At 40.9% G+C, this 25,240-nt stretch overlaps 2 protein-coding genes across 3 annotated transcripts in view; one reads left to right on the top strand and one right to left on the bottom strand.

The window, feature by feature from the left end:
• The window catches only part of DPY19L4 (dpy-19 like 4), a 75,603-nt gene extending 51,609 nt beyond the window's left edge, over positions 1-23,994 (bottom strand). The window contains exons 1-6 of one of the 2 annotated variants that reach the window (XM_021942508.2): positions 23,308-23,994; positions 17,339-17,449; positions 6,980-7,104; positions 3,307-3,397; positions 2,246-2,367; positions 1,990-2,135 (exon numbers count right to left, since the gene is read on the bottom strand). In XM_021942508.2, the coding sequence (XP_021798200.2) occupies positions 1,990-2,135; positions 2,246-2,367; positions 3,307-3,397; positions 6,980-7,104; positions 17,339-17,449; positions 23,308-23,746 (1,034 nt within the window). In that variant the 5' untranslated portion in view covers positions 23,747-23,994. The remainder of the gene's footprint in view (positions 1-1,989; positions 2,136-2,245; positions 2,368-3,306; positions 3,398-6,979; positions 7,105-17,338; positions 17,450-23,307) is intronic. The other variant, XM_009213349.4, reaches the window with a different exon arrangement.
• Positions 16,132-16,547, top strand: LOC101024239 (ATP synthase subunit ATP5MPL, mitochondrial). Its single transcript, XM_003902985.5, has one exon. It carries the CDS (start codon positions 16,204-16,206, stop codon positions 16,378-16,380), a length of 177 nt encoding a protein of 58 aa, XP_003903034.1. The 5' UTR covers positions 16,132-16,203; the 3' UTR covers positions 16,381-16,547.
• Positions 23,995-25,240: the final 1,246 nt, after the last annotated feature.

The following is a 25,240-nucleotide window of genomic DNA, read 5'->3' as shown; positions in this document are numbered from 1 at the left end:
GGCGGCTCACGCTTGTAATCCCAGCACTTTGGGAGGCCGAGGCGGGTGGATCACGAGGTCAGGAGATTGAGACCACGGTGAAACCTCGTCTCTACTAAAAATACAAAAAATTAGCCGGGCGTGGTGGCGGCACCTGTAGTCCCAGCTATTCATGAGGCTGAGGCAGGAGAATCGCGTGAACCCGGGAGGCGGAGCTTGCAGTGAGCCAAGATCGCGCCACTGCACTCCAGCCTGGGCTACAGAGCGAGACTTCGTCTCAAAGGGAAAAAAAAATTTTTTTAAAGTAACCAAAAAGCCCTGGTTAATGAAGAAAAATTCTACTTTTGAAGAATGAAGAATGTAGTTAATGAAAATAGAAAAATATAATTTTATAAACCCTAATAAAATTATTACTTTAAGGCAAAGGTTATAAACTGGTGTTACAAACTATTAGGTAAATGCTTAATGGCAAAAAGGACATTCATTTGGTGCTAAAAACACCACACAGATTATTCTCCAGTTATTAGAGAAAAACATAACTATTCAATGGAGAGATCAGACTGCCATTCCCCCAAACCAGCAGTCAGTCTCAGCTTCACTAGGGGTTGATCAATTAAATATAACTTCTACTGTCATGGAACATGAAAAATATATAATCTAGCATATATTTCAACCAGAACTGTTTATTTTGAACCCATCAAGCCTTTACATATAATTTCCAGATGACAGAAACACAGGAGATAAAGGTAAAAGCTAAATGACACCACAGGATGCAACAAGACTTAGTCTCTTCAACATAAATTGGGGGACTATGTTAGATTTAGAGTATCAAGGAACAGAACAACCAGATGCACTATGGAGTCCTGGATTAAATCCTGATTTGCATAAATCAGGTATATAGAGTATTTCAGGGTCAACCAGGGAAACTGTAATAAGGTCGGGTATTAGATAAGATAAAATATTACTGAAATGTAAAGGCAATGACAGTTGAACAGAGAAAGCAGCATTAAAAAAAAAAAAAGTATTGCAGCCAGGCGCAGTGGCTCACACCGGTAATCCCAGCACTCTGGGAGGCCAAGGCGGGTGGATCACGAGGTCAGGAGATCGAGACCATCCTGGCCAAGATAGTGAAATCCCATCTCTACTAAAAATACAAAAAAATTAGCCAGGCTTGGTGGCGGGCGCCTGTAGTCCCAGCTACTCCGGAGGCTGAGGCAGGAGAATGGCGGGAACCCAGGAGGTGGAGCTTGCAGTGAGCTGAGATCGCGCCACTGCACTCCAGCCTGGGTGACAGAGCAAGACTCCATCTCAAAAAAACAAAACAAAACAAAAAAAACAGTATTTTTTTTTTTTTGGTAAATTACTGATTTTAGTAAAAAATACATATACAAATACATAGATGAATATACACACACATTCACCTAGAAGAAGACCCAAAATTCAGATTCTAAGGATTAGGATGAATTAAAAAAAAGAAAAAGATCCAAAAGAATATGCTGGTATATTATGTCTCAATTTTTGCATGTAGTGGCATAAAACAACACAAATGTATTATCTCACAAAGGCCAGCAGAGTATGGCTGGATGCTCTGCTTAGCATCCCTAAGCTAAAATCAAGGCATCAGCCAGGGCTACAGTTTTCATCAGGGGCTTGTAGTCCTCTTACAATCTCATTGGCTACTAGCAGAATTCATTTCCTCCTTGCTTCATACCTGCAGTGGTGCAGAAAATCCTTCTCATACCTCAAATCTCTCTGATCTCTCTTTCTACACAGGCTGGAGAAAGCACTTTGGTTTTAAGGGCTCACGTGATTAGACCAGGCCCACAGGGTAATCTTTCCAATCTGTCTAATGTGCTATATAAAGTATCATAATCATGGGAATGGCATCTCATCATATTCATAGGTTCTGAGAATTAGAGTGAGGAATGTTGGGGAGGGGAGGCATTTTGAGAACTCTGACTACTACAGTCACAAAAAGTTTTTAAAAATCAATTAAAACAGCTTTCCTACCTGTTAATAATGAACCATGCAACAGTAAGCATTCCTGCTAGCCACGTTCCACTCATAAGCCAACTTGTAACAAATAAAGCAGTCACATATATTCCTTGCAATCCAAAAACAATGCCAATATAGAAATACACTGGCTCAATAATCTCCTATGTGGAAAAAACAGAAAGAGAACAAGATAACAGGATGGCATTAAATAATTCGAGGATTCATGACTACATGAGAAAATAAATAATAGAGTCCAAAGAAAAATACATACATTGCTCCCAGTGGCTTGATACAAAACGCTAGCAATAAGTTCCGGATATAGAGACATTTGCTGCACTGCATTTATAGTCTTCAGAGATACAGTTTTGTTATTGTGTGTCAGTTCATAAACACCTAAAGACAGAAAAATTTTTCTCCAGATTATTTATTCTGCTTCACAGTAATTAAAGATGTCATTCATTAGTCCTTAAATATTTAATATTATTATCAAGAAAGATCCCAAATAGAATACTCCATGCTGCATTTTCCAATTTTTAACAATTTAGCACAATAAAGAGAAATATCTATATTCTGAGACAAATCCCCACATGAAAGGTCCCAATATAGTAGAACAGAGATTATTAGAGGCTGGGAAGAGCAGAGGGGAGGGGAGGATAGGGAGAGATTGGTTAATGGATACAAAATTACAGCTAGATAGGAAAAATAACTTCTAGTATTCTGTAGTACTATAGAATGAATATGGTTAACAACAATTTAGCGTATATTTTCAAAAAGCTGAGAGTCGATTTTGGATATTCATAACACAAGGAAGTGACATATGTCCAATGTGATGGATACGCTAACTACTCTGATTTGATGATTATACATTGTGTATAATATGAAAATATCACTCCCCATAAATATGCACAATTACTACATGTCGAGTAAAAATAAGAGGAGGAGGAAAGGTTCTAAAATAGAAGAACAATGTTTTATTTAAGAAAAATGTTGACATTATGGCCAGGCGTGGTGGCTCACGCCTGTAATCCCAGCACTTTGGGAGGCCAAGGCAGGCGGATCATCGAGATCAGCCTGGCCAACATGGTGAAACCCCATCTCTACTAAGTATACAAAAATTAGCCGGGCATGGTGGCCAGCGCCTTTAAACCCAGCTACTCGGGAGGCTGAGGCAGGAGAATTGCTTGAACCCGGGAGGTGGAGGCTGCAGTGAGCCAAGATCGCACCACTGCACTCCAGCCTGGGTGACAAAGCAAGACTCCATCTTGGGAAAAAAAAGAAAAGAAAAGAAAAAGGAAAATATTGTTATTAAAAATGTAACTGTGGTTATCATACCTCTTTCAAATGAAGGTGCCTTTAACATATCTTTATAATAGGAGTAATAAATGGCACTGTCACCCTGAAACGTGATTTCCCGTTCAAGCTCCTAAAAGAAAATGAAATAGTTATTTAAAATTGAATTTTTTTCTTTTTTTTTTTTTTGAGACAGAGTCTTGCTCTGTCGCCCAGGCTGGAGTGTAGTGGTGCAATCTCGGCTCACTGCAAGCTCCGCCTCCTGGGTTCACGCCATTCTCCTGCCTCAGCCTCCAAGTAGCTGGGACCACAGGCGCCCGCCACCACGCCCGGCTATTTTTTGTATTTTCAGTAGAGACAGGGTTTCACTGTGTTAGTCAGGATGGTCTCCATCTCCAGACCTCATGATCCGCCCACCTTGGCCTCACAAAGTGCCGGAATTACAGGTATGAGCTACCACGCCCGGCCCTAAGATTTAATTATTTTTGCTTTTCAAGAGATGGAGTCTCTCTCTGTTACCCAGGCTGGTGTGCAGAGGCACACTCATGGCTCACTGAAACCTGAAATGATCCTCCCACCTCAGCCTACCCAGTAGCTAGGACTACAGGCACATGGACAACGTTTTTTTTGTTTTGTTTTTTTGTACAGAAGGGGGTCTCACAATGTTGTCTAGGCTGGATTTTCTGAAGTTTTCAATTTCAGCCTCTGGCCCAGCGTAGTGGCTCACGCCTGTAATCCCAGCACTTTCGGAGGCTGAAGCGGGTGGATCACTTGAGGTCAGGAGTTTGAGAATAGCCTGGCTAACATGGTGAAACCCTGTCTCTACTAAAAATACAAAAATTAGCCAGGCGTTGTGGTGTGTGCCTGTAACCCCAGCTACTCGGGAGGTGGGAGAATCGCTTGAACCCAGGAGGCAAAGGTTGCAGTGAGCTGAGATCACACCACTGCACTGCAGACTGGGACACAGAGCGAGACTCTGTCTCCAAAAATAATAACAATAATAATAAAATAAAATAAATTTCAGCCTCAATCTTCTGTCTTCCTTCTCACCTTCCAAATTCTCACCTTCCAAATTAACATATTAATAAAATTTATCCTTTTATTCAAAGACATGAATTTTCTTTAATTACTAGTGGCTCCATTAATGAGGAACTTAACTTTTTAGTAATCTGGCAATAATTTTAATGAAACATTAAGGTTTAAAATGAATTGTAAATCACAAGTTATCACTTGTTATATATAATATATATCAGGAAAATCTAGAAGGAAAACCACAAGACATGCCCTAAGAATAGCAAGAATAGTAAGACAGGCAATAATGAACGATAGTTGAAGTGTTAGAACTCCATAATAAAAACACAAGTTTAAGGAGAAAGTAATATTTTCTATTACTGTTCCATATCTCTATGTATCCAGAACAGCAAGTCTTTAATTAGTACTTTGCAAGAGCACCAGATACTTAATCAGTACTCTACACATGAACTTCCAGAGGTACAACAAATCTTAAAATTCCTACAATCAGGCTAATTAGAATTAAGAATAATAGTAAAAATAACATTAGGAGGCCTTGTGCTTTTTAGAGTGAATCAAAATTTTATGAATCTATAATCTTTTACAATCAAATGAATTATTTTTATGCATAATATGTATCAATTAATACAAAAACAAAAGATATTAGAGCACTTTTCACAAAGTTTGATCAACAGAACTTCCTAAAATGTTAACGGATGTTACCAAAAAAGAATTCTGTAGTTAAATAAGTTCTGAGAAAGACTAGATTAAACAAAGTTAAATAGCTTTATTATAAGACTTTTCAGAGTTTCAGTATACCTTATATATTGTGACTCTCCAAGAGGAAGTCTTTTCAGATCTATTTTTGTTTGCTATGGTCTGAATATATGTGTCCTCCTAAAATACATATGCTGAAACCTAACACCCAATGAGAAGATATTTGGAAGTGGGATATCTGGGAGGTGATTAGGTCATGAGGGCAGTTCCCTCATGAATGGGATTAATGTCCTTATAAAAGAGGCCCCACAGAGATCCCTTGCTCCTTCCACCATGTGAGGATGCAGCAAGATGATCCCTGCTATAAACCAGGAAGCAAGCCCTCACCAGACATCAAATCTGCCCATGCCTTATCTAGGACTTCTCAGCATCCAGAACTGTGAGAAATAAATTTCTGCTGTTTATAAGCCATTCTGTTGTTTATAAGCTTATGGTACTTTGTTATAGCAGTCTGAATGAACTAAGAGCTTCCTGACCTAAATAAATTACTTAAAATTTTGTTTTATGAATGCCAACATTTGTTTCTAAGATTTCAAAGATGTAAACTCTAAATCAGTGCTTCTCAAGTCTACTGGGTATATGAAACACCTGAAGACCTTATTAAACTGTAGATTCTGATTTTAAAGTAGAGTCTAAGAGTCTATGATTCTGAAAAAGCTCCCAGATTCTGCCAATGCTCCTGACCCATACACAAAGCTTTGTAAAACAAAGTTCTTAATGAAGGCCTTCTAATTTTCTTTTTTTTTTTTGAGACGGAGTCTCGCTCTGTCGCCCAGGCTGGAGTGCAGTGGCCGGATCTCAGCTCACTGCAAGCTCCGCCTCCCGGGTTCCCGCCATTCTCCTGCCTCAGCCTCCCGAGTAGCTGGGACTACAGGCGCCCACAACCGCGCCCGGCTAATTTTTTGTATTTTTAGTAGAGACGGGGTTTCACCGTGGTCTCGATCTCCTGACCTTGTGATCCGCCCGCCTCGGCCTCCCAAAGTGCTGGGATTACAGGCGTGAGCCACCGCGCCCGGCGGCCTTCTAATTTTCAAAGCTTTGGTTATTCTCAGTTCTGCCTATACAACATAATCACCTAAAAATATTCATCGACATACTGATCGCAGCATGTCCCACTGCCTCTACCTAAGAATCTGAGAGGGAGGTTATCTTTGAAAGCTCCCTAGATGATTCTGTCATACATCCACTGTTGAGAACTGCAGTTAATCTGCATAACATTTCCAGGGAAATAATACATGCTACAGTAATAGCTAAATCAAGACAGACGTAGTCATTACTCAGTTAAATGTCTTAATGGTGTTAATTAAACCAATTGCTTTAAAATACTTGGTCAGCTTGACTAAAAAATAAGAACAACAAAAAACCCAGTCTGGGCTCAAAAATTTAAAAACTCTACAAAGCCAAGAGGACTTTGCAAACAAACTTATTCAAAAGTCAAACTATGAAATTATGAATACAACTATAGCAACTGAAGAATCTGTGGAAATATACATGATTGAAAACCAAACACTAAATACAGTAATGAGGCAAAATCTTAATACTATGTGATGCCTGTTAATCCCTTTCAACTCCCTCAAAAACATTCTAATCATGTGATCTAAAAATTAAAATATTTTAATACTAAAACTTCCCGATTGTTTCTGAAATGTGAACTACCTACCAAAACTATGAAAAGGCTGGCTAAACTCCCTAACATTTCACTGTCATCAAAAGTCCCTGATAAGTTAATTGCACCCTCATTGTTTTATTCTATGAAATACACTATTAAGTATTTTAAGGTTGATACTCTAACTATATTCTCAAAAGAGCTTCTGGAGCACTTTGTTCCTAATAGCCATAAATAAGACAGCACTTGTCATACTTATCATACATATATTCTGGTTCCCTGGGAAAAAACTTTCATGTGCTCAAAATTCTTTCTTCTTACCTGCCTGTTGGAAAACCAGAATTTCCGTTCATGGTATGCTGATAAGTAGAGAGCATACATCATACCACTAGTAACCGCTGCAAGACAGCCAATGAAAATCTTTGCAAAGCGTTGAAATAATACATCTGAAAAGCATATTAAAAGTAATCAAAAGGTAATATGTACCCTTGATATGATGTGATTAAAAATGGCATTCTACCTCTATGGTCTTTGTCCCCAAAACCCACAACTAGAGTCTAATTGTGAGAAAAGCATCAGATAAATTCCAATAGAGGGTCATCCTATAAATATATCTCTCAAACCATCAAGGTCATCAAAAACAAGAGCTTGAGAAAGTATCAAAGCCAAGAGAAGCTTAACAGACATAACAACAGACATAATAAGTGTCACGTGGTATTGTGGATGGGATACTGGGACAGAAAAAAGACATTACGGGTCGGAAACGGTGGCACTTTGGGAGGCCGAGGCGGGCAGATCACTTGAGGTCAGGAGTTTGAGACCAGCCTGGCCAAAATGGTGAAACTAAAATACAACAATTAGCTGGGTGTGGTGGCGCACACTTGTAATCCCAGCTACTCGGGAGGCTGAGGAACAAGAATCATTGAATCTGGGAGGTGGAGGTTGCAGTATGCTGAGATCACGCCACTGCACTCCAGCCTGAGGGACAGAGCGAGATTCCATCTCAAAAAAAAAAAAAAAAAAAAAGGCTGGGCGCAGTGGCTCACGCCTGTAATCCCAGCACTTTGGGAGGCCGAGACGGGCGGATCACGAGATCAGATCAAGACCATCCTGATTAACACGGTGAAACCCCGTCTCTACTAAAAATACAAAAAATTAGCCGGGCATGGTGGCGGGCGCCTGTAGTCCCAGCTACTCAGGAGGCTGAGGCAGGAGAATGGCGTGAACCTGGGAGGCAGAGCTTGCAGTGGGCCGAGATCATGCCACTGCACTCCAGCCTGGGCGACAGAGCAAGACTCCGTCTCAAAAAAAAAAAAAAAAAAAAAAATTATATATCTATCTATATATATATGGTAAAAAATAAGGAAATCTGAATATCTGAATAACATATGATCCTAAGTTAATAATAATGTATCAGTATTGCTTCATTAATTCTAACAAATGTACCATACTAATGTATAATGTTAATAAGGAAACTCCATATGTGGGAGTGTAATATAGGAACTGTATCTGCTCAATTCTTCTGCAAATCTAAAATTGTTTTAAAAATTAAAGTATAGGCCGGGTGCCATGGCTCATGTCTGTAATCCCAACACTTTGGGAGGCCAAGGCGGGTGGATCACCTGAAGTCAGGAGTTCGAGACCAGCCTGGCCAACCTGGTGAAACCCTGTCTCTACTAAAAATACAAAAATTAGCTGGGTGTGGTGGCGGGTGCCTGTAATCCCAGCTACTCAGGAGGCTGAGGAAGGAGAATCACTTGAACCTGGGAAGCAGAGGTTGCAGTGAGCATAGATCGCGCCACTGTACTCCAGCCTGGGTGACAGAGCAAGACTCTGTCTCAAAAAAAAATACAATTTAAAAAAAAGTAAGATAAAATTTAAAGTCTATATTCTGCAAGAGGAAAAAGTTCTAAGATCTGTGTCACAACATAAACATACTTAACACAATAGAACACTACACTTAAAAATGGTTAAGATGGGCCAGGCGCAGTGGCTCATGCCTGTAATCCCAGCACTTTGGGAGGTCAAGGCGGGCGGATCACGAGGTCAGAAGATCGAGACCATCCTGGCTAACACGGTGAAACCCTGTCTCTACTAAAAAATACAAAAAATTAGCCAGGCGTGGTGGCAAGCGCCTGTAGTCCCAGCTACTTGAGAGGCTGAGGCAGGAGAACGCAGTGAACCTGGAGGCGGAGCTTGCAGTGAGCACAGATCACGCCACTGTGCTCCAGCCTGGGTGACAGAGCGAGACTCTGTTAAAAAAAAAAAAAAAGTGGTTAAGATGTAGCTAAGTGTGGTGGCTTATGCCTGTAACCCCAACACTTCCAGAGGCAGGCAGAATGCTTGAGCTCATGAGTTCGAAACCAGACTGGGTAACACGGTGAAAGCATGTCTCTTAAAAAAATTAGCCCGTGTGGTGGCAGGTGCTTGTAATCCCAGCTACTTGGGAGGCTGAAGCAGGAGAATCACTTTAGCCCAGGAGGCAGAGGTTGTAGTGAACCGAGATGGCACCACTGCACTCCAGCCTGGGCGACACAGCCAGATCTTGTCTCAAAAAAAAGAAAGAAAGGGTAAAATGGTACAAAATTAACCTATGAATATCAAAAAGTAATCCAAAGGAATGTAGGACCCAATGTCTAAAAAAAGTACAGGCTCATTCAGAAATTATTTTTTTTCCTTTCAGGATCTTTTCTTCATTGAAGAATAACTCACTATAAACCTAAAGCCATGTAAAATGTACAACTCAGTAAGTTTTGATTATCATGTTTTAAAAGATCACATACAACTGTTATATATGGACACAAACTACTTCTTTTTTAAATTTTATTTTATTTTTGTAGAGACAGGATTCTTGCCATGTTGCCCAGGCTGGTCTCAAACCTTGGTCTCAAGAGATCCTTCCACTTTGGCCTCCTGAAGTGCTGAATTACGGGCATGAGCCACTGCATCCAGGCTGTAACTGCCTCTTAATGAAATAACGTAAGATACATTTGGATTTTGTATACAAAAGATGATTCAGTCCTGCTACAGCCATTGAGTATAATAAGCATAATAAATAAAATAAGGGACTAAAGGCCTAAAACCCAGTGTTCTGTTACCGAATGACTGACAGTAAAAATCAACTTGATATTTTTTAGCTAAACTAAAATTTTAGTTATTTTTATAACATTATTTAATACATAATAGTTTGCATAGCATGTTGCAATTGTGTTGTTATACAAACTAGTATAGCGTAATTAAATATCGATAAATTAATAATCATATTCTAAATGTTTGAAAAACACTCTGCAATAAATCCAATATTAGCATCAATGTGACACAAGTGTTTTAAAATTTCTGTTTCGCCGGCGTGGTGGCTCACACCTGTAATCCCAGCTCTTTGGGAGGCTGAGGTGGGCGGATCACCTGAGGTCAGGAGTTTGAGACCAACTACAGCCAACATAGTGAAACCCCATCTCTACTAAAAATACAAAACTAGCTACATGTGGTGGTGCATGCCTGTAATCCCAGCTACTGGGAAGCTGAGGCAGGAGAACTGCTTGAACCCGAGAGGTGGAGGTTGCAGTGAGCTGAGATCACACCAGTGCACTCCAGCCTGGGCCACAAGAGTGAAACTCCATCTCAAAATAAAATAAAATTTCCAGTAGCATGTTTAAAGCATCTGGCATGGTTCCTGATATACAGTACGAGCTCAGCAAATATTGGCTATCATTATTGTGCCACATAAGCATACCTGAAAAAATATATGAAATCATTAAAGCAATGTTGAGACAATATGAACGAACTGTAAAAACTAGTAAGAAAAGTAATCTAGGGTGGCAGTTTGGCAAAAGCACTTAGAAATTTCTAAATGGATTTCCTGGGTTTTTTTTTTTTCATTAAGGCTTAGACAATGGCAAATTAATCCTACTTATCAGGAACTATTATAAAAAGTATATTCAACCAATTTCTATATATAAATGCCTAACCTTAATACTTTTTTTTTTTTTTTTTTTTGGGACAGAGTTTCGCTCTTGTTGCCCAGGCTGGAGTGCAATGGCATGATCTCGACTCACTGCAACCTCCACCTCCCGGGTTCAAGCGATTCTCCTGCCTCAGCCTCCCGAGTAGCTGGGATTACAGGCATGAGCCACCACACCTGGCTAATTTTGTATTCTGAGTAGAGACAGAGTTTCTCCATGTTGGTCAAGCTGGTCTTGATCTCCAGACCTCAGGTGATCCACCCACTTCGGCCTCCCAAAGTGCTGGGATTACAGGCATGAGCCACCACGTCTGGCAATAATAAATATTTTACTTTTGTAAGGAGTCAAAGATGGAGTAGACATCAAGCTTTCAGTGTTTGGTATAAGTACATGTATTTTAGAAAAAATAAGGAGCTCTGGGTCCTAGAAATTGTCTTAAAATATAACCATTTTAGTTTGAAAATCTAAAAGGATCTGACTTTAAGCTGTTAGTCACAAACCAGCCTAATCAGATAACTTCTATGTGCATCAGTCCCTTCATTTGTAAAACGGTGATCAGGCACACAAAATTAAAAACAGATCATAAAATGTCACTATCAGTAATACAGAACATAGTTAAGTAGTATTTAATGCACATAAAAAAGCCAATGATACATTGAGAAAAAAATGCAGGGTTCAATTTCACAAAAAGTGGAAAAAAAAACTATAAGTACATAGAAAAAAAGCCATACTTATGCCAAAATTTTAAGAGTATTTATATCTACTGAAATTATGGATGCAGTTTTTTTTTTTTCCTCTACTTTCCACATTTTCTACCCTGAAAATATATTTTTGTAGTTGGGGAGGAAATACTATTTTGTAGTTGATATTTCTAGACTTATTTAATTTTCTTTCTTACATTGTATTTTTCAAATTTAAAATTTTTTTTTTTTGAGACAGAGTCTTGCTGCATTGCCCAGGCTGAAGTGCAGTGGCGCGATCTTGGTTCACTGCAAACACCACTTCTCAGGCTTAAGCAATCCTTCTACCTTAGCCTCCCAAGTAGCTGGGACTACAGACAGGCATGCACCACCACATTCTCAGCTAATTTTTTTTTTTTTTTTTTTGTGGAGATGAGGTCTCACTATATTGCCTAGGCTTTAACTTTTTTTTTTTTTTTTGGAGTCTCCTCTGTTGCCCAGGCTAGAGTGCAGTGGCACATTCTCGGTTCACTGCAATCTCCACCTCCTGGATTTAATCAATTCTTGTGTCTCAGCCTCCCAAGAAGCTGGGACTCGAGGTGTGCACCACCATGATTGGCTAATTTTTTTTTATTTTTTATTTTTTGTAGAGATGAAGTCTCACTATATTGCCTAAGCTAACATGTTCTGTTTGTTTGTCTTTTGTGATGGAGTATCCTCTGTCACCCAGGCTGGAGTGCAGTGGCGCAATCTTGGCTCACTGCAACCTCCACCTCCCGAGTTCAAGTGATTCTCATGCCTCAGCCTCCCAAGTAGCTAGAACTACAGGCACGCACTGCTACATTTGGCTTTTTTTTTTTTTCTTTTTTTTTTTTAATAGAGACAAGGTTTCGCCATGTTGGCCAGGCTGGTCTCAAACTCCTGACCTCAAGTGATATGCCCGTCTCAGCCTTCCAAAGTGCTGGGATTACTGGTGTGAGCCACCGTTCCTGATCAAAATATTTTTAATACACAATATTCATTTCTCTCCTAAGCAAAACACACTCACTCCTTCTCAGAAGAGAACCTGAGAGCAGTTTACTCAATCTGTAGTTAGGGGCTCAAATGTCATTTATTTCAAGACCTGAAGAGTTAAAAGTTATTTTGAATCTAGGCTGGCAGTTCAACAGTACGCTCTCTTGAAAGCTTAACTAGCAATTCTTCTATGTATTTACCTAACAGAAATGAAAACATATGTTCAAGGAAACCAGTACAGGAATGTTCATAGCATTCTTATTCATAACAACTAAATACTAGAAACAACCTAAATGTCCAACAAGAGGAACAGGGATAAACAATTATGGTATAGTCATGCCCTGCACAATGACATTTCAGTCAACAATGGACTGCATATATGATGGTGGCCCTATAAGATTGTAATACCATATTTTTACTGCACTTTTTGATGTTTATATATTTAGATACACAAATGCTTACCATTGTGTTACAACTGCCTACAGTATTCAGTACAGTAACATACTGTACAGGTTTGTAGCCTAGGAGGAATAGGCTATACTACATAGCCTAGGTGTGTAGTAGGCTGTACCGTCTAGTTTGTGTGAATATGACAAAATCACCTAATGGTGCATTTCTCAGAACATATCCCTGTCATTAAGCAACACATGACTATATATTCAAACACTGGAATATACTTAATAATAAAGGAGAATGAACTATTGAGATATACAACATGGATGAATCTCAAAATGATTATATTTTTATTTTTATGAAATAGGGTGTCATTCAGTCACCCAGACTAGAGTGCAATGGCATGATCATGGCTCACCAGAGCCTCAATCTCATGGGCTTAAGTGATCCTCCCGCCTCAGCCTCCCAAGTAGCTGAAACTACAAGCACGTGCCACCATGCCTGGCTAATTTTTATATTTTTTGTAGAGATGGGGTTTCGCCTTGTTGCTCAGGCTGGTCTCAAACTCCTGCACTCAAGCAAACCTCCTGCCTCGGCCTCCCAACATGTTAGGATTACACGCATGGCTAACAAGCGTGAGCCAACGCACTCAGCCACAAAATATTACATTTTTCAAAGATAACATACTGAGCTGAATGAAAGAATTTGGACACTGAAGCATGTATGATTCCACTTATAATGAAGTTCTAGAACATGTGAAATTATTCAGTAGTGATAACTAGCAAAACAATAGGAATGAGGTACAAGGAAACTTTCTGAGATAATGGTAATGTTCTATAGTTTGTTTTGCCTGCATTCACATTTCAAAATGCATTTAATTAAACAACTAAGAATCTGTGCATTTAATTGTATGTTAATTATACTTCACTTTTAAACAATTAAATCACTCATTTTGCAAAGAAAAGAAAAATTTTATTGATTTACCTACTTGATTTCAGTCAGCTCCATGTTCTAGTAACTATAGCTACAAATTATTCTAGATATGCCACTCTCCAAGGCTAAATTACACATCTTTTCTAGATATGCCTTCTCAAAGGCTTCATTATACATAGTTTGAGTTTATTAAACTTTTGTGGGCCAACAGCTTTAGTTCTTTTTTTCTAAGTCCTGTATCCAACAAGATTTAGTAGGAACTACCTTAATTTATTCACACATTTTAACAAATTGTACAATAGCTATGCCCTTGATTTGACCTTTGCACTAAGGGCTCATCTTAATCACCCTGTTACTCAAAGCATTTCTCTCTTTTTTTTTTTTTTTTTGAGACGGAGTCTCGCTCTGTCACCCAGGCTGGAGTGCAGTGGCACTATCTCGGCTCGCTGCAACCTCCGCCTCCCAGGTTCAAGTGATTCTCCTGTCTCAGCCTCCCAAGAAGCTGGGACTACAGGCGCCCGCCACCATGCCCGGCTAATTTTTTGTATTTTTTTAGTAGAGACGGGGTTTCACCATGTTAGCCAGGATGGCCTCAATCTCCTGACCTCGTGATTCGCCCGCCTCGGCCTCCCAAAGTGCTGTTATTACAGGCTTGAGCCACCGTACCCGGCCTCCCATTTCGTGATTTTAACTTTTATTGGTTGAAAAAGACAAACGGCTTTTTCTTTTCTTTTTAAAATAAAGACAGGGTCTCACTATGTTGTCCAGGATGGTCCTGAACTTCTAACCTCAAGCAATCCTCTGCCTCAGCTTCCCAAAGTGCTGGGATTACTGGCGTGAGCCACCTTGCCTGGTTAATAAACTGTTCTCACTTCAACGTTACAAGTCCCAGAATTTTGGAATTCTCTATTTTCTTCTTCATTCCCACTTACAAATAGACCAATTCCATTCTAAACTCAGATCTCTTTCCTGTAGTCAAATGTAGCTGTTAATACCAAAGGCACTCTAGTAACATTCTGTTTTGCAATCTCATTACCTAAAATGATAGAAAAAAATAGTATTGTCAACTATTCACAGGAAACAGTATTATCAAATGTTTTGTCATGACGTAATATAGATCTTCATTTTTCCAGCTCCCAAATATAGTTTTCTTGTAGCCAGCCCCTCAACTATTACCCACAGCCTTTATCTTGAGCAAACTTATATACAGGCCTCAACTTTCAGTGCAGAGGAAGCAGTATGAGAAAGCTGTTTAGCCCTTAAGGATGATACATTCTCCAAACCCATCTTTAGATATGGTTATAGAAGAAAATGGAAGAGAAAAGATCTCCAGAGTGTAAAATCAAGGACCATGGAGAACAATGAACTGGGAAACAATTCCCCAGGAACACAACTGGGGCATAAACACAACAGATTCCTTCTCCCAGAGTAAGGGGATATCCTGTCCCTGTCCAACAATGTATACTGAGCAGGGGGATGTGCAGAAAAGAGTTAACACAGCAGGTCTGAGAACGCTTTCCTGAGAAAGGCCTGCTTGCAGGCGGATCACCTGAGGTCAGGAGTTGACCAGCCTGGCCAACATGGTGAAACCCCATTTCTACTAAAAACACAAAAATTAACCAAGTGTGGTGGCACATGCCTATAATCCCAGCTACTTGGGAGGCTGAGGCACAAGAATTGCTTGAACCCAGAAGGTGGAGGTTGCAGTGAGCAGAGACTGCACCATGGCACTCCTGCCTGGGTGGCAGGGTGAGACTCTGTCTCAAGAAAGAAAAAAAAAAGAAAAAAGAAAAAAAGAAAGCCCTGCTTGCAAGGTAGGCTCTCTTGGCTGGCATCTAGGAACTTCAATTTCAGGAGAGTTCCCACCATTCTCTAACTGATAACAGTGCCTATCCTCTTTGTACAAATAATGTAGTTTATGATTTCTTTCTGGGAGTCAAGAATTTTGGTACATGGTAGGCAGAGGATACCTACATGACTAGCCCCCAATAAAAACCCTGAGCACTGAATCACTAATGAGCTTCCCTGGTAGATAAAACTTTACAAATGTCACAATCTGATGCTGAAGGAATCAGGCCCATCCTGTGTGACTCTACTGCAGTGGAAATGTGGAAGCCTATGCCTGGTTTCTTGCAGATTTCACCACAATAGGTCTTTTAGCTTTGCTGATTTTGTTTTATATTATTTGCTATAATAAATCATAGCTGTAGGCTGGGCACAGTGGCTCATGCCTATAATCTCAGCACTTTGAGAGGCTGAGGTAGGTGGATCACTTGAGGTCAGGAGTTCGAGACCAGACTGGCCAACATGGGGAAACCCTGTCTCTACCAAAAATACAAAAATTAGCCAGGCATGGTGGCATGAGCTACTCAGGAGGCTGAGGCAGGAGAATTGCTTGAACCCAGAAGGCGGAGGTTGCAGTGAGCTGAGATCATGCCACTGAACTCCAGCCTGGGTGACAGAGCAAGACTCTGTCTCAAAAATCAATCAATCGGCGCTTGGTGACCTTTCTGACTTGACTGCAGGTTTGTGGTGGTCTGTGAGGCGTCTGTCCTGCGCCAAGATGCTTCAAAGTATTATTAAAAATGTGTGGATCCCCATGAAGCCCTACTACACCAAAGTTTACCAGGAGATTTGGATAGGAATGGGGCTGATGGGCTTCATCATTTATAAAATCCGGGCCGCTGATAAAAGAAGTAAGGCTTTGAAAGCTTCAGCGCCTGCTCCTGGTCATCACTAACCAGATTTACTTGGAGTACATGTGAAAGAAAACATCAGTCCGCCTGTAAATTTAAGCAAGCCGTGTTAGATGGGGAGCGTGGAACGTCCCAGTACACTTGTATAAGTACCATTTACTTCATGGCATGAATAAATGGATCTCTGAGATGCAAAAAAAAAAAAAAAAAATCAATCAATCAATCAATCAATCATAGCTGTAAATACAACTTCATTCTGAAACTTGTGAGTCCTTCCAGCTAATAACCAAACATGGGGGTGGTCTTGGGAACCCCTGACACAAAACAGATAACCTGTCTGTTTAGTTCATAGATCTCTGGATTAGAATGAGTCATAGCTGGCCCTGATGTGGATAAGCCCTTGGGTTCAGGATGAAGGCTGTGACTAGATAAGACAGAGTCTTAGGGTGTGGGAAAAAGTAAGTGTATTTTGTCTGAGGGAGGGAAATAAATCACAAGGACAGGATGTGGTAAACTATATTATTATTCACAACTATTTTCTCCTTCCCAGTAAAAAGATTATATATCACTGCCCACTACCATGTGGACCTGGAACACTTCCCTATAATGAAAATATACTTCACATCCCATCATCTAAACTGATTATATGACTTGCTTGGGTCAATAAAAGGTGCGTACAAGTGATACTGTGCTAGGTCAGCAGAAACTTTAAGAGGCATTGCATGATTCTGCCTCCTCTTTTCCTACGTCACAACAAAAATTTTTCCCAAATAGGGACTATTCCTTCACAACACATAAAATTATGACAGCCAAACTGCAGCCATAACATGTAATATTAATTAGAAATAAATGTTTGTCATAAGCCAGTGAGATTTGGGGGTTGTTCAAAACCTAGCGAAAGCTGAGCATATACATAATCTCAAAATATGTATATTTAAAATATTAATATACTCTCTAGCATAAACTATTTTTGTAGTAGCACAAATTCCAAGTCTAACTTACGTTTTGGAACTCTTTCAGGAGCTGGAATGTCACTGATTTTCTCTTCTTTGGCAGATTCCTTATTTTCTGAAGACTTTGGCTTTTTTCTTTGGCGCAGCTCTACAGGTGGTCCTTAAAATATTTAAGACATTATTGCAATGTGTGTATAAAATTATTTTGATCTGTATCCTGAGCCAATTAACCTTTATTATTCTAAAGCAAAAGTACCACTAAGACCTATTAGCATCAAAGATAACCTTTTCATAATTATTTTGGCACCCCTGCAAAATCTTCTTTTGTCCAAAAAAAAGACAATTTTAAGTTCCACTCCCCAATTTGTGTTTTGACAATCCTAGTAGTAAACCAATGCGCTCTTCTCCCAAGATGATGCAATTTTCAAAACATCCCAAAATAAGTAAGCTCTTTTCCAAATTAGGGTCAAGGTGTTATTCAGCTCATAATTCTAGTTACCTTAAAGTATCAAATGCATAACTCATGGTTTAAGTGTTTTGTAAAAATCAAAACATAACACATTCATCATAAACTACTTCCACTTCTTTGTTTAACCCTGAAAGCTCTGCAGAATTTCAGTACTGTGTTATCATTAGCATTGTACAATCTTTTAGATTTAGGGATTAGAAAATAGGCTGAACCTACAAAGATACTTATATATGAGAAGGTCTCAAAATAATTTCCCAGGATTAGACTAGCTTCCTCTTCTAGCTCCAGTTTAGAAAATGTGATGCAGAAGTTACCTCCAAAATAGTAAACTAAACTCCAAGTTAAACATGAATGTACTATGTACAATTTATACTTTTCCTCCCTAGAATTAATCATCTTGTGGGATAGATTACGATACTATAAGTACAGAGTGTTCCTGCCAAGTTATAAAGTGGTACAATAATTTATCTTTCTCATGGAAGTGGAAGACAGTTTTTTCCTTTCTCTTAGTAATAACTTCAGGCTATGAAATGTGAAAATAAACATAGAAGTCAAAGAAGGAGAAACGAATCAGTTGCTGCTGATCAGATGTATGTTCTTAGCTTTACTGTGGAAAATGAATAAAATAAACATATTTTAAAATAGCTTCATAGCAAACTTACGTGCTTACTAAAATATCTTTAAACACTGGCATAGTGAGAAAAAAAGCTGTACATTTAACGGATTCAGACTGATGAATCTAATGTTTACTCATTTCTATACTACCATTTATTCTGTAGTCATGTTAAGTAGTGAAATCAATGAAAATATTTTAAAATGACATTATTAGGCTGGACATGGTGGCTCATGCCTGTAATCCCAACACTTTGGGAGGCCAAGGTGGGTGGATTACCTGAGGTCAGGAGTTCAAGACCAGCCTGGTCAACATGGTGAAACCCTGTCTCTACTAAAAATACAAATATTAGCCGGGTGTGGTGGTGCGCTCTTGTAATCCCAGCTACTAAGGAGGCTGAGGCAGGAGAATCACTTGAACCCAGTAGGTGGAGTTGCAGTGACCCGAGATTGCGCCACTGCACTCTAGCCTGGGTGACAGAGGGAGACTCCGTCTCAAAAACAAAATGAAACAAAACAAAAAAACAAAAAATGGCATTATTAGAAAAATGTACCCCAGACTTTGAGTATTTATACATATAAATCTAGGTCAATTAGTAAATATCACTATATTCCTTCCTCATTATGCCTCTTTAATATTCCCTTGCTCTGGGTTAAAGTAGAAGTTAGAAGCAGTCATCAAGAACGAATATTTATGCAAAATCAAATAAAGTCTTCAAAAATAAATTATTGTTTTTAATTTAATTTAATTTTTTTTTTTTTTTTTGAGACAGAGTCTCACTCTGTCGCCCAGGCTGGAGTGCAGTGGCCGGATCTCAGCTCACTACAAGCTCCGCCTCCCAGGTTTATGCCATTCTCCTGCCTCAGCCTCCCAAGTAGCTGGGCCTACAGGTGCCTGCCACCTCGCCCGGCTAGTTTTTTGTCTTTTTAGTAGAGACGGGGTTTCACCGTGTTAGCCAGGATGGTCTCAATCTCCTGACCTCGTGATCCGCCCGTCTCGGCCTCCCAAAGTGCTGGGATTACAGGCTTGAGCCACCGCGCCTGGCCTTTAATTTTATTTTAAAAGAATACAAGGGGAAAATATAACCACAAGAACCTTCCTTTGTAGGTACACCTGCATGATTAATCACATAACAGCACTGGACTTTAAAACATTTAATTGGATAATTTCAGAAATCAAATTAACAAATCTATTGAGATAGTCAACAGATATACTATATGTGACCAATGGGCTAGGTAAGTGGGTCTTTTCTATTAGAGTCTAAAAATATACACTTAGTGATAAATTGGGAGGGGAGTAGTCACATAAAACGTGTTCTTACAAAACACTATCATTTTCCTTCTTAAAAATGTTCTTTATCAAATAAATCACTTTACAGGACTTTAATTAAACATGTTCTCTTTGTGCCCATAAATGAATTTTGTTTATAAAAGTACAACTTACACAAAAATTTTGCATAGATTTTCAAGTAATTTCTGAAGTATACAACTCTCAACAGTCACCTCTCAAGAATTTATATTAGCAATGATCGAGGACCATACAAATATGTAATCTATAAAAAATCTATAATATTATATTTTCCTGATTCTAAGATGCCATATATTTGAAGATACCACTCAATAGGTTTTCAAGGGGGAAAAAAAAACCACACTGTCACATTGAATGCATGTACTGATTTTAAGACATACCAATTTTAGTGGCATTAAACTGTAAGAGTGAAAAGTATGACTTGATAAATACAGTATTCATTTTAGCTCATCTCTTCAACATTATCCCTAAAGCTAACTTTCCATATAATTTCATAATGGAAAAACAAAGCCACACATCTCTAGGTGGAAAAAAGCAAAGGTCAAAGCAATGGACAAATGAGATTATCAGTTCTGACAGGAAAGCTCTGCGATGTAATTCAAGCCTCCTTTTTACTATCTTTTTTTTTGAGACAGAGTTTCACTCTTTTTGCCCAGGCTGCAGTGCAGTGGTGCCATGCCGGCTCATTGCAACCTCTGCCTCCCGGGTTCAGGCAATTCTCCTGCCTCAGCCTCCCAAGTAGCTGGGATTACAGGTGTCTGCCACTACGCCCAGCTAATTTTTTGTATTTTGAGTAGAGACGGGGGTTTCACCACGTTGGCCAGGCTGCCCTCGAACTCCTGACCTCGTGATTCGCCCGCCTCAGCCTCCCAAAGTGCTGGGATTACAGGCGTGAGCCATGATGTCCAGCCACTCCTTTTCACTATCTTATATTTTTAGCATTGTAAAGAAAAAGTCAAACTAAATGAAGATGATTACACATCCACAAAAGTAACCTGCTATTTCAGACTTCAGTCCAGTCATCTTCATATGAAATAGTAGGGCTACAAACAGGCTTTCAAATGTCCACACAGGCTAGACATAGCAGTTTCCAAATGAAATGTTAATACTGCTCTACTCAAGGTTGTCACTTCTTTCTTTGCTCTAACACTGCTTTCAGAAAGCATAAATATAAACACCCTGGCCCTCTACTGCATCAAGGAAGACATTTTTTTAAAAACCAGATTCCCAGAGTATTTACTTGGACAATGAAGAGGATCCAAGCGAATGTGAACTGTAAGTAAGATGGGACATGGAGAACACCTGGATACAAGTAAAATATACAGACTATTTAGTCTAATTTTAACACAGAGAATAAAAGATAACATGGATTTTTGGGGTAAAAACTATAGAGTGACAAATAAACAAAAAACATTCAGAATGCCTGGCACATAGACAGACAGGTATGCTATATATATTATTATTACTAGCATTATAATAAATGAAAATTTAATTACTCATTCATTGCTATTATATCCTTGCATCTAATAGAGTATTAACACAAATATTTATGGAATTAAAAATGTGTTGAATAAAGCAGTATTTTAATAAACTGCAACCCATTAATTGTCCCATATAAGATGTATTTAACTGTTTTTGAGTTATATGTAATTCTACAACCAAAAATCATTTATCATTTTATTTATTTTATTTTTGAAAGGGAGTCTCGCTCTGTCACCCAGGCTGGAGTGCAGTGGGGAGATCTCGGCTCACTGCAACCTCAGCCTCCTGAGTTCCAGCGATTCTCTTGCCTCAGCCTCCCAGGTAGCTGGGACTACAGGCGTGCGCCACCACGCCCGGCGAATTTTTGTATTTTTTAGTAGAGCCAGGGTTTCACCATATTGGCCAGACTGGTCTCAAACTCCTGACCTCGTGATCTGCCCGCCTTGGCCTCCCAAAGTGTTAGGATTACAGGTGTGAGCCACTGTGCCCGGCCTTAATTTTGTTTTTTTTGAGATGGAGTCTCGCTCTGTCACCCAGGCTGGAGTGCAATGGTGCAATCTCGGTTCACTGCAACCTCAGCCTCCTGGGTTCAAGTGATTCTCCTGCCTCAGCCTCCCGAGTAGCTGGAACTACAGACGTTCACCACTCGGCTAATTTTTGTATTTTTAGTAGAGATGGGGTTTCACTGTGTTAGCCAGGTTGGTCTTGAACTCCTGACTTCAAGTGATCCACTCACCCTGGCCTCCCAAAGTGCTGGGACTACAGGCATGAGCCACCATGCCCAGCCCATTTATCATTTTATATCACGTAAGTAAAATTTACAAAACAGTACAATCTTAATATTGGCTCCACAGATCTATTTAAGTACAACCATAGTCTAAAATAATTTTTCATTTTGCATGATGTATTAAAGACTTTCAGTATTGTAGTATTGATTTTTTTATGCAGTATTAACTTTTTTAATGCTTTAAGTTAAGCATGAATGTACTCATAGGAACATGCAAGCTAGTGTATCAACCAGCCTCCATAAATTTGCAATTAGAAAAGAAAAATACATCAAGAAATATTTCAAATGATAATATACTGTAACCACAGACAGAACCAAGGAAACAAGTGGAATTACATTCTTTCTCACCAACGACAAACAGCTTTGGTTTTGAAGCTGTTTTTAGTTAGAATGTCTTAAATTCAGACCAGCTTTAACACTCTGAAAACTCAAGAGGAAGCAAATATGAACCAAGCCTGCATAGGGACAGGTCAGCAAGTCACAGATCAGTAAACACTTCTTATGCTTAATTTTTAAAAACTGCTTTCCGCTAAATTCTTTAAACTCCTTCCTTATACTCTTGGTTCAAAAAGGCTTGAGTCGACCGGGCGCGGTGGCTCACGCCTGTAATCCCAGCACTCTGGGAGGCCGAGGTGGGCGGATCAGCTAAGGTCCGGAGTTCGAGACCAGCCTGACCAACATGGATAAACCCCGTCTCTACTCACCCACTCTGACCCTCAAAGGCCTCCTGGCCTCATCAGCTCCCAAAACTATAATACTTAGATGGCTCTGCTCTTTACCATTTTCCTCTAAACCTAAGTGAACTTGGCTTTCTTCAGTTTCTGCGTGTTCACCCATTCCCAATTCATCATGCCATGTTTATCCCAAATCCCTGCTTCTTTATCCCCGTGGTGAATGTCCCCTCACCCCCTGTGCCTCTAGGTTTGTCAATACCCACAGCCCTTTAAAAATCGCCCTTCGAATGAGGGGCCTTGAGTGAAACAACAACCACATTCAAATATGCACTCAGTATCTAAACCTGCATCTTCGAAACCAAACTGCGCCCCCCACTTCACCAAAAATCTGCTCAGGACCCTCCCTCCCTCCCAACCACTCCCTGCACAGCTTTCTCTCCTGCTACGGATTCCCAACTTTCAGCTCCGCCTTTGCTTCCCAATTCGGCCGACAAAACTTCGAGCCATTCGCTCCGCTCTCCTGAATTTCTCCGCAGCCCTCTCCTGGGCGCCGCGCTCCTTCCCGTCCTCCCCGTGCGGCCGCCACCGCGGCCACAGGCAGCTCCAGCCCACACCTCCAGCGCCCCCGCCCCTCCTTCCCGAGACCACAGGCAGCCGTTGGCGCGCTGGACCCCGCGGCAGTCACCTTCTTCCTCCGCCATCGTCTCTGCGGAGGCCGGGGCGCCCTCCGGCTCCCGCGCGGCCCGGAGTGTCCCTCCCTCCGCGTCGCCGAACCCCTCGGCCACCCGGGGCCCGCTCCTGGCCGCCGCGCCCCCACTTCCTGACCCACCCCCCTCCGGTGTCGCCGCCAACCGCGTCCCCGCAGGCGGCCAGGGAACCAGAGTGTTGGGAGAGGGGAGCGGTCGGAGCGTTTCGCTGGGGCGCCGGAGCCTGCGAGGGCAGGAAGGAGACTCCACGCCGGGGGCGCCGCCCACAGCAGCAGCTACCGGCCGCTGCCTCCCCTGGAAAGCGAAACTAGTGGGTCTCGCTGCAGCCCCGCCCCTCGTCCTACTCTTCCCAAAAAGTGGGGGTTTGCTTTCCGCCACGTTTGTGACTCCGCGACTTAGCGAGTCGGAGACGATCATCAGCGACACCTCCCAAGTCCAGCCTCTATTCCCGCCCCATTTTACACGGAGGAAACATATCTAATGTGGTGGAAGTCACAAAGCCGGACAGAGGCAGAACTGCCTGTAATTCCAGCTACTCGGTTAGCGCTTTGGTTTAGTAGACCACTTGACCATTACAAGAAAGAAGCTTGTGCTTTTATAGTAAACTAAGTAAGAAAATAGGCCGGGCGCGGTGGCTCAAGCCTGTAATCCCAGCACTTTGGGAGGCCGAGACGGGTGGATCACGAGGTCAGGAGATCGAGACCATCCTGGCTAACACGGTGAAACCCCGTCTCTACTAAAAAATACAAAAAAAACTAGCCGGGCGAAGTGGCGGGCGCCTGTGGTCCCAGCTACTCGGGAGGCTGAGGCAGGAGAATGGCGTAAACCCGGGAGGCGGAGCTTGCAGTGAGCTGAGATCCGGCCACTGCACTCCAGCCTGGGCGACAGAGCCAGACTCAGTCTCAAAAAAAAAAAAAAAAGAAAAAAAGAAAATAAAGGCCTGGTATGAGGCAATGAAAATAAAAATGTTCAAAGAGAATGAATTCAAAAGATGTTGGAAGGCCGGGCGCAGTGGCTCAAGCCTGTAATCCCAGCACTTTGGGAGGCCGAGGCGGGCGGATCACGAGGTCAGGAGATCGAGACCATCCTGGCTAACACGGTGAAACCCCGTCTCTACTAAAAAAATACAAAAAACTAGCTGGGCGAGGTGGTGGGCGCCTGTAGTCCCAGCTACTCGGGAGGCTGAGGCAGGAGAATGGCGGGAACCCGGGAGGCGGGGCTTGCAGTGAGCTGAGATCCGGCCACTGCACTCCAGCCTGGGCGACAGAGCGAGACTTCGTCTCAAAAAAAAAAAAAAAGAAAAAAGAAAAAGAAATAACCGGGAGGCGGAGCTTGCAGTGAGCTGAGATCCGGCCACTGCACTCCAGCCTGGGAGACACAGCGAGACTCCGTCTCAAAAAAAAAAGAAAAAAAGAAAAAGAAATAAGATCTCATTTTGTTGACAGCTGGAGTGCACAGGTGCAATCATGGCTCACTGTAGCCTAGACCTCCCAAGCTCAGGTAATCCTCCCACCTCAGCCTCCCAAGTAGCTGGGACTACAGACACACACCACCAGGCCCAGCTAATTTTTCTGTGTGTGTGTGTGTGTGTATATATATATGTATTTTTTCTGAATATGGGTATATTCTGTGTGTGTATATATAAAATATACATATATACATATATATATATTTTTAAATTTTTTTTTGTAGAGACATGGTTTCACCGTGTTGCCCAGGCTAGTCTTGAACTCTTGAGCTCAAGCAATCCGCCCTCCTTGGCCTCCCAAAGTGCTGGAATTACAGGCGTGAGCCACTGCACCTGGCTAGGACGTTTTATCAAAAAACAAATTTTCCCAGAGTTAAAACTACTCTAGGTAGAGATTTTTGATCAAGTTGGTCATATGAAACAATACTCATAAAGCAAAACAT

This window comes from Papio anubis, chromosome 8 (genome assembly GCF_008728515.1).
Source record: "Papio anubis isolate 15944 chromosome 8, Panubis1.0, whole genome shotgun sequence".
Lineage (NCBI taxonomy): Eukaryota > Metazoa > Chordata > Mammalia > Primates > Cercopithecidae > Papio > Papio anubis.
The sequence above is the reverse complement of the archived record's forward strand: the minus strand, read 5'-3'. Positions and strand labels throughout refer to the sequence as shown.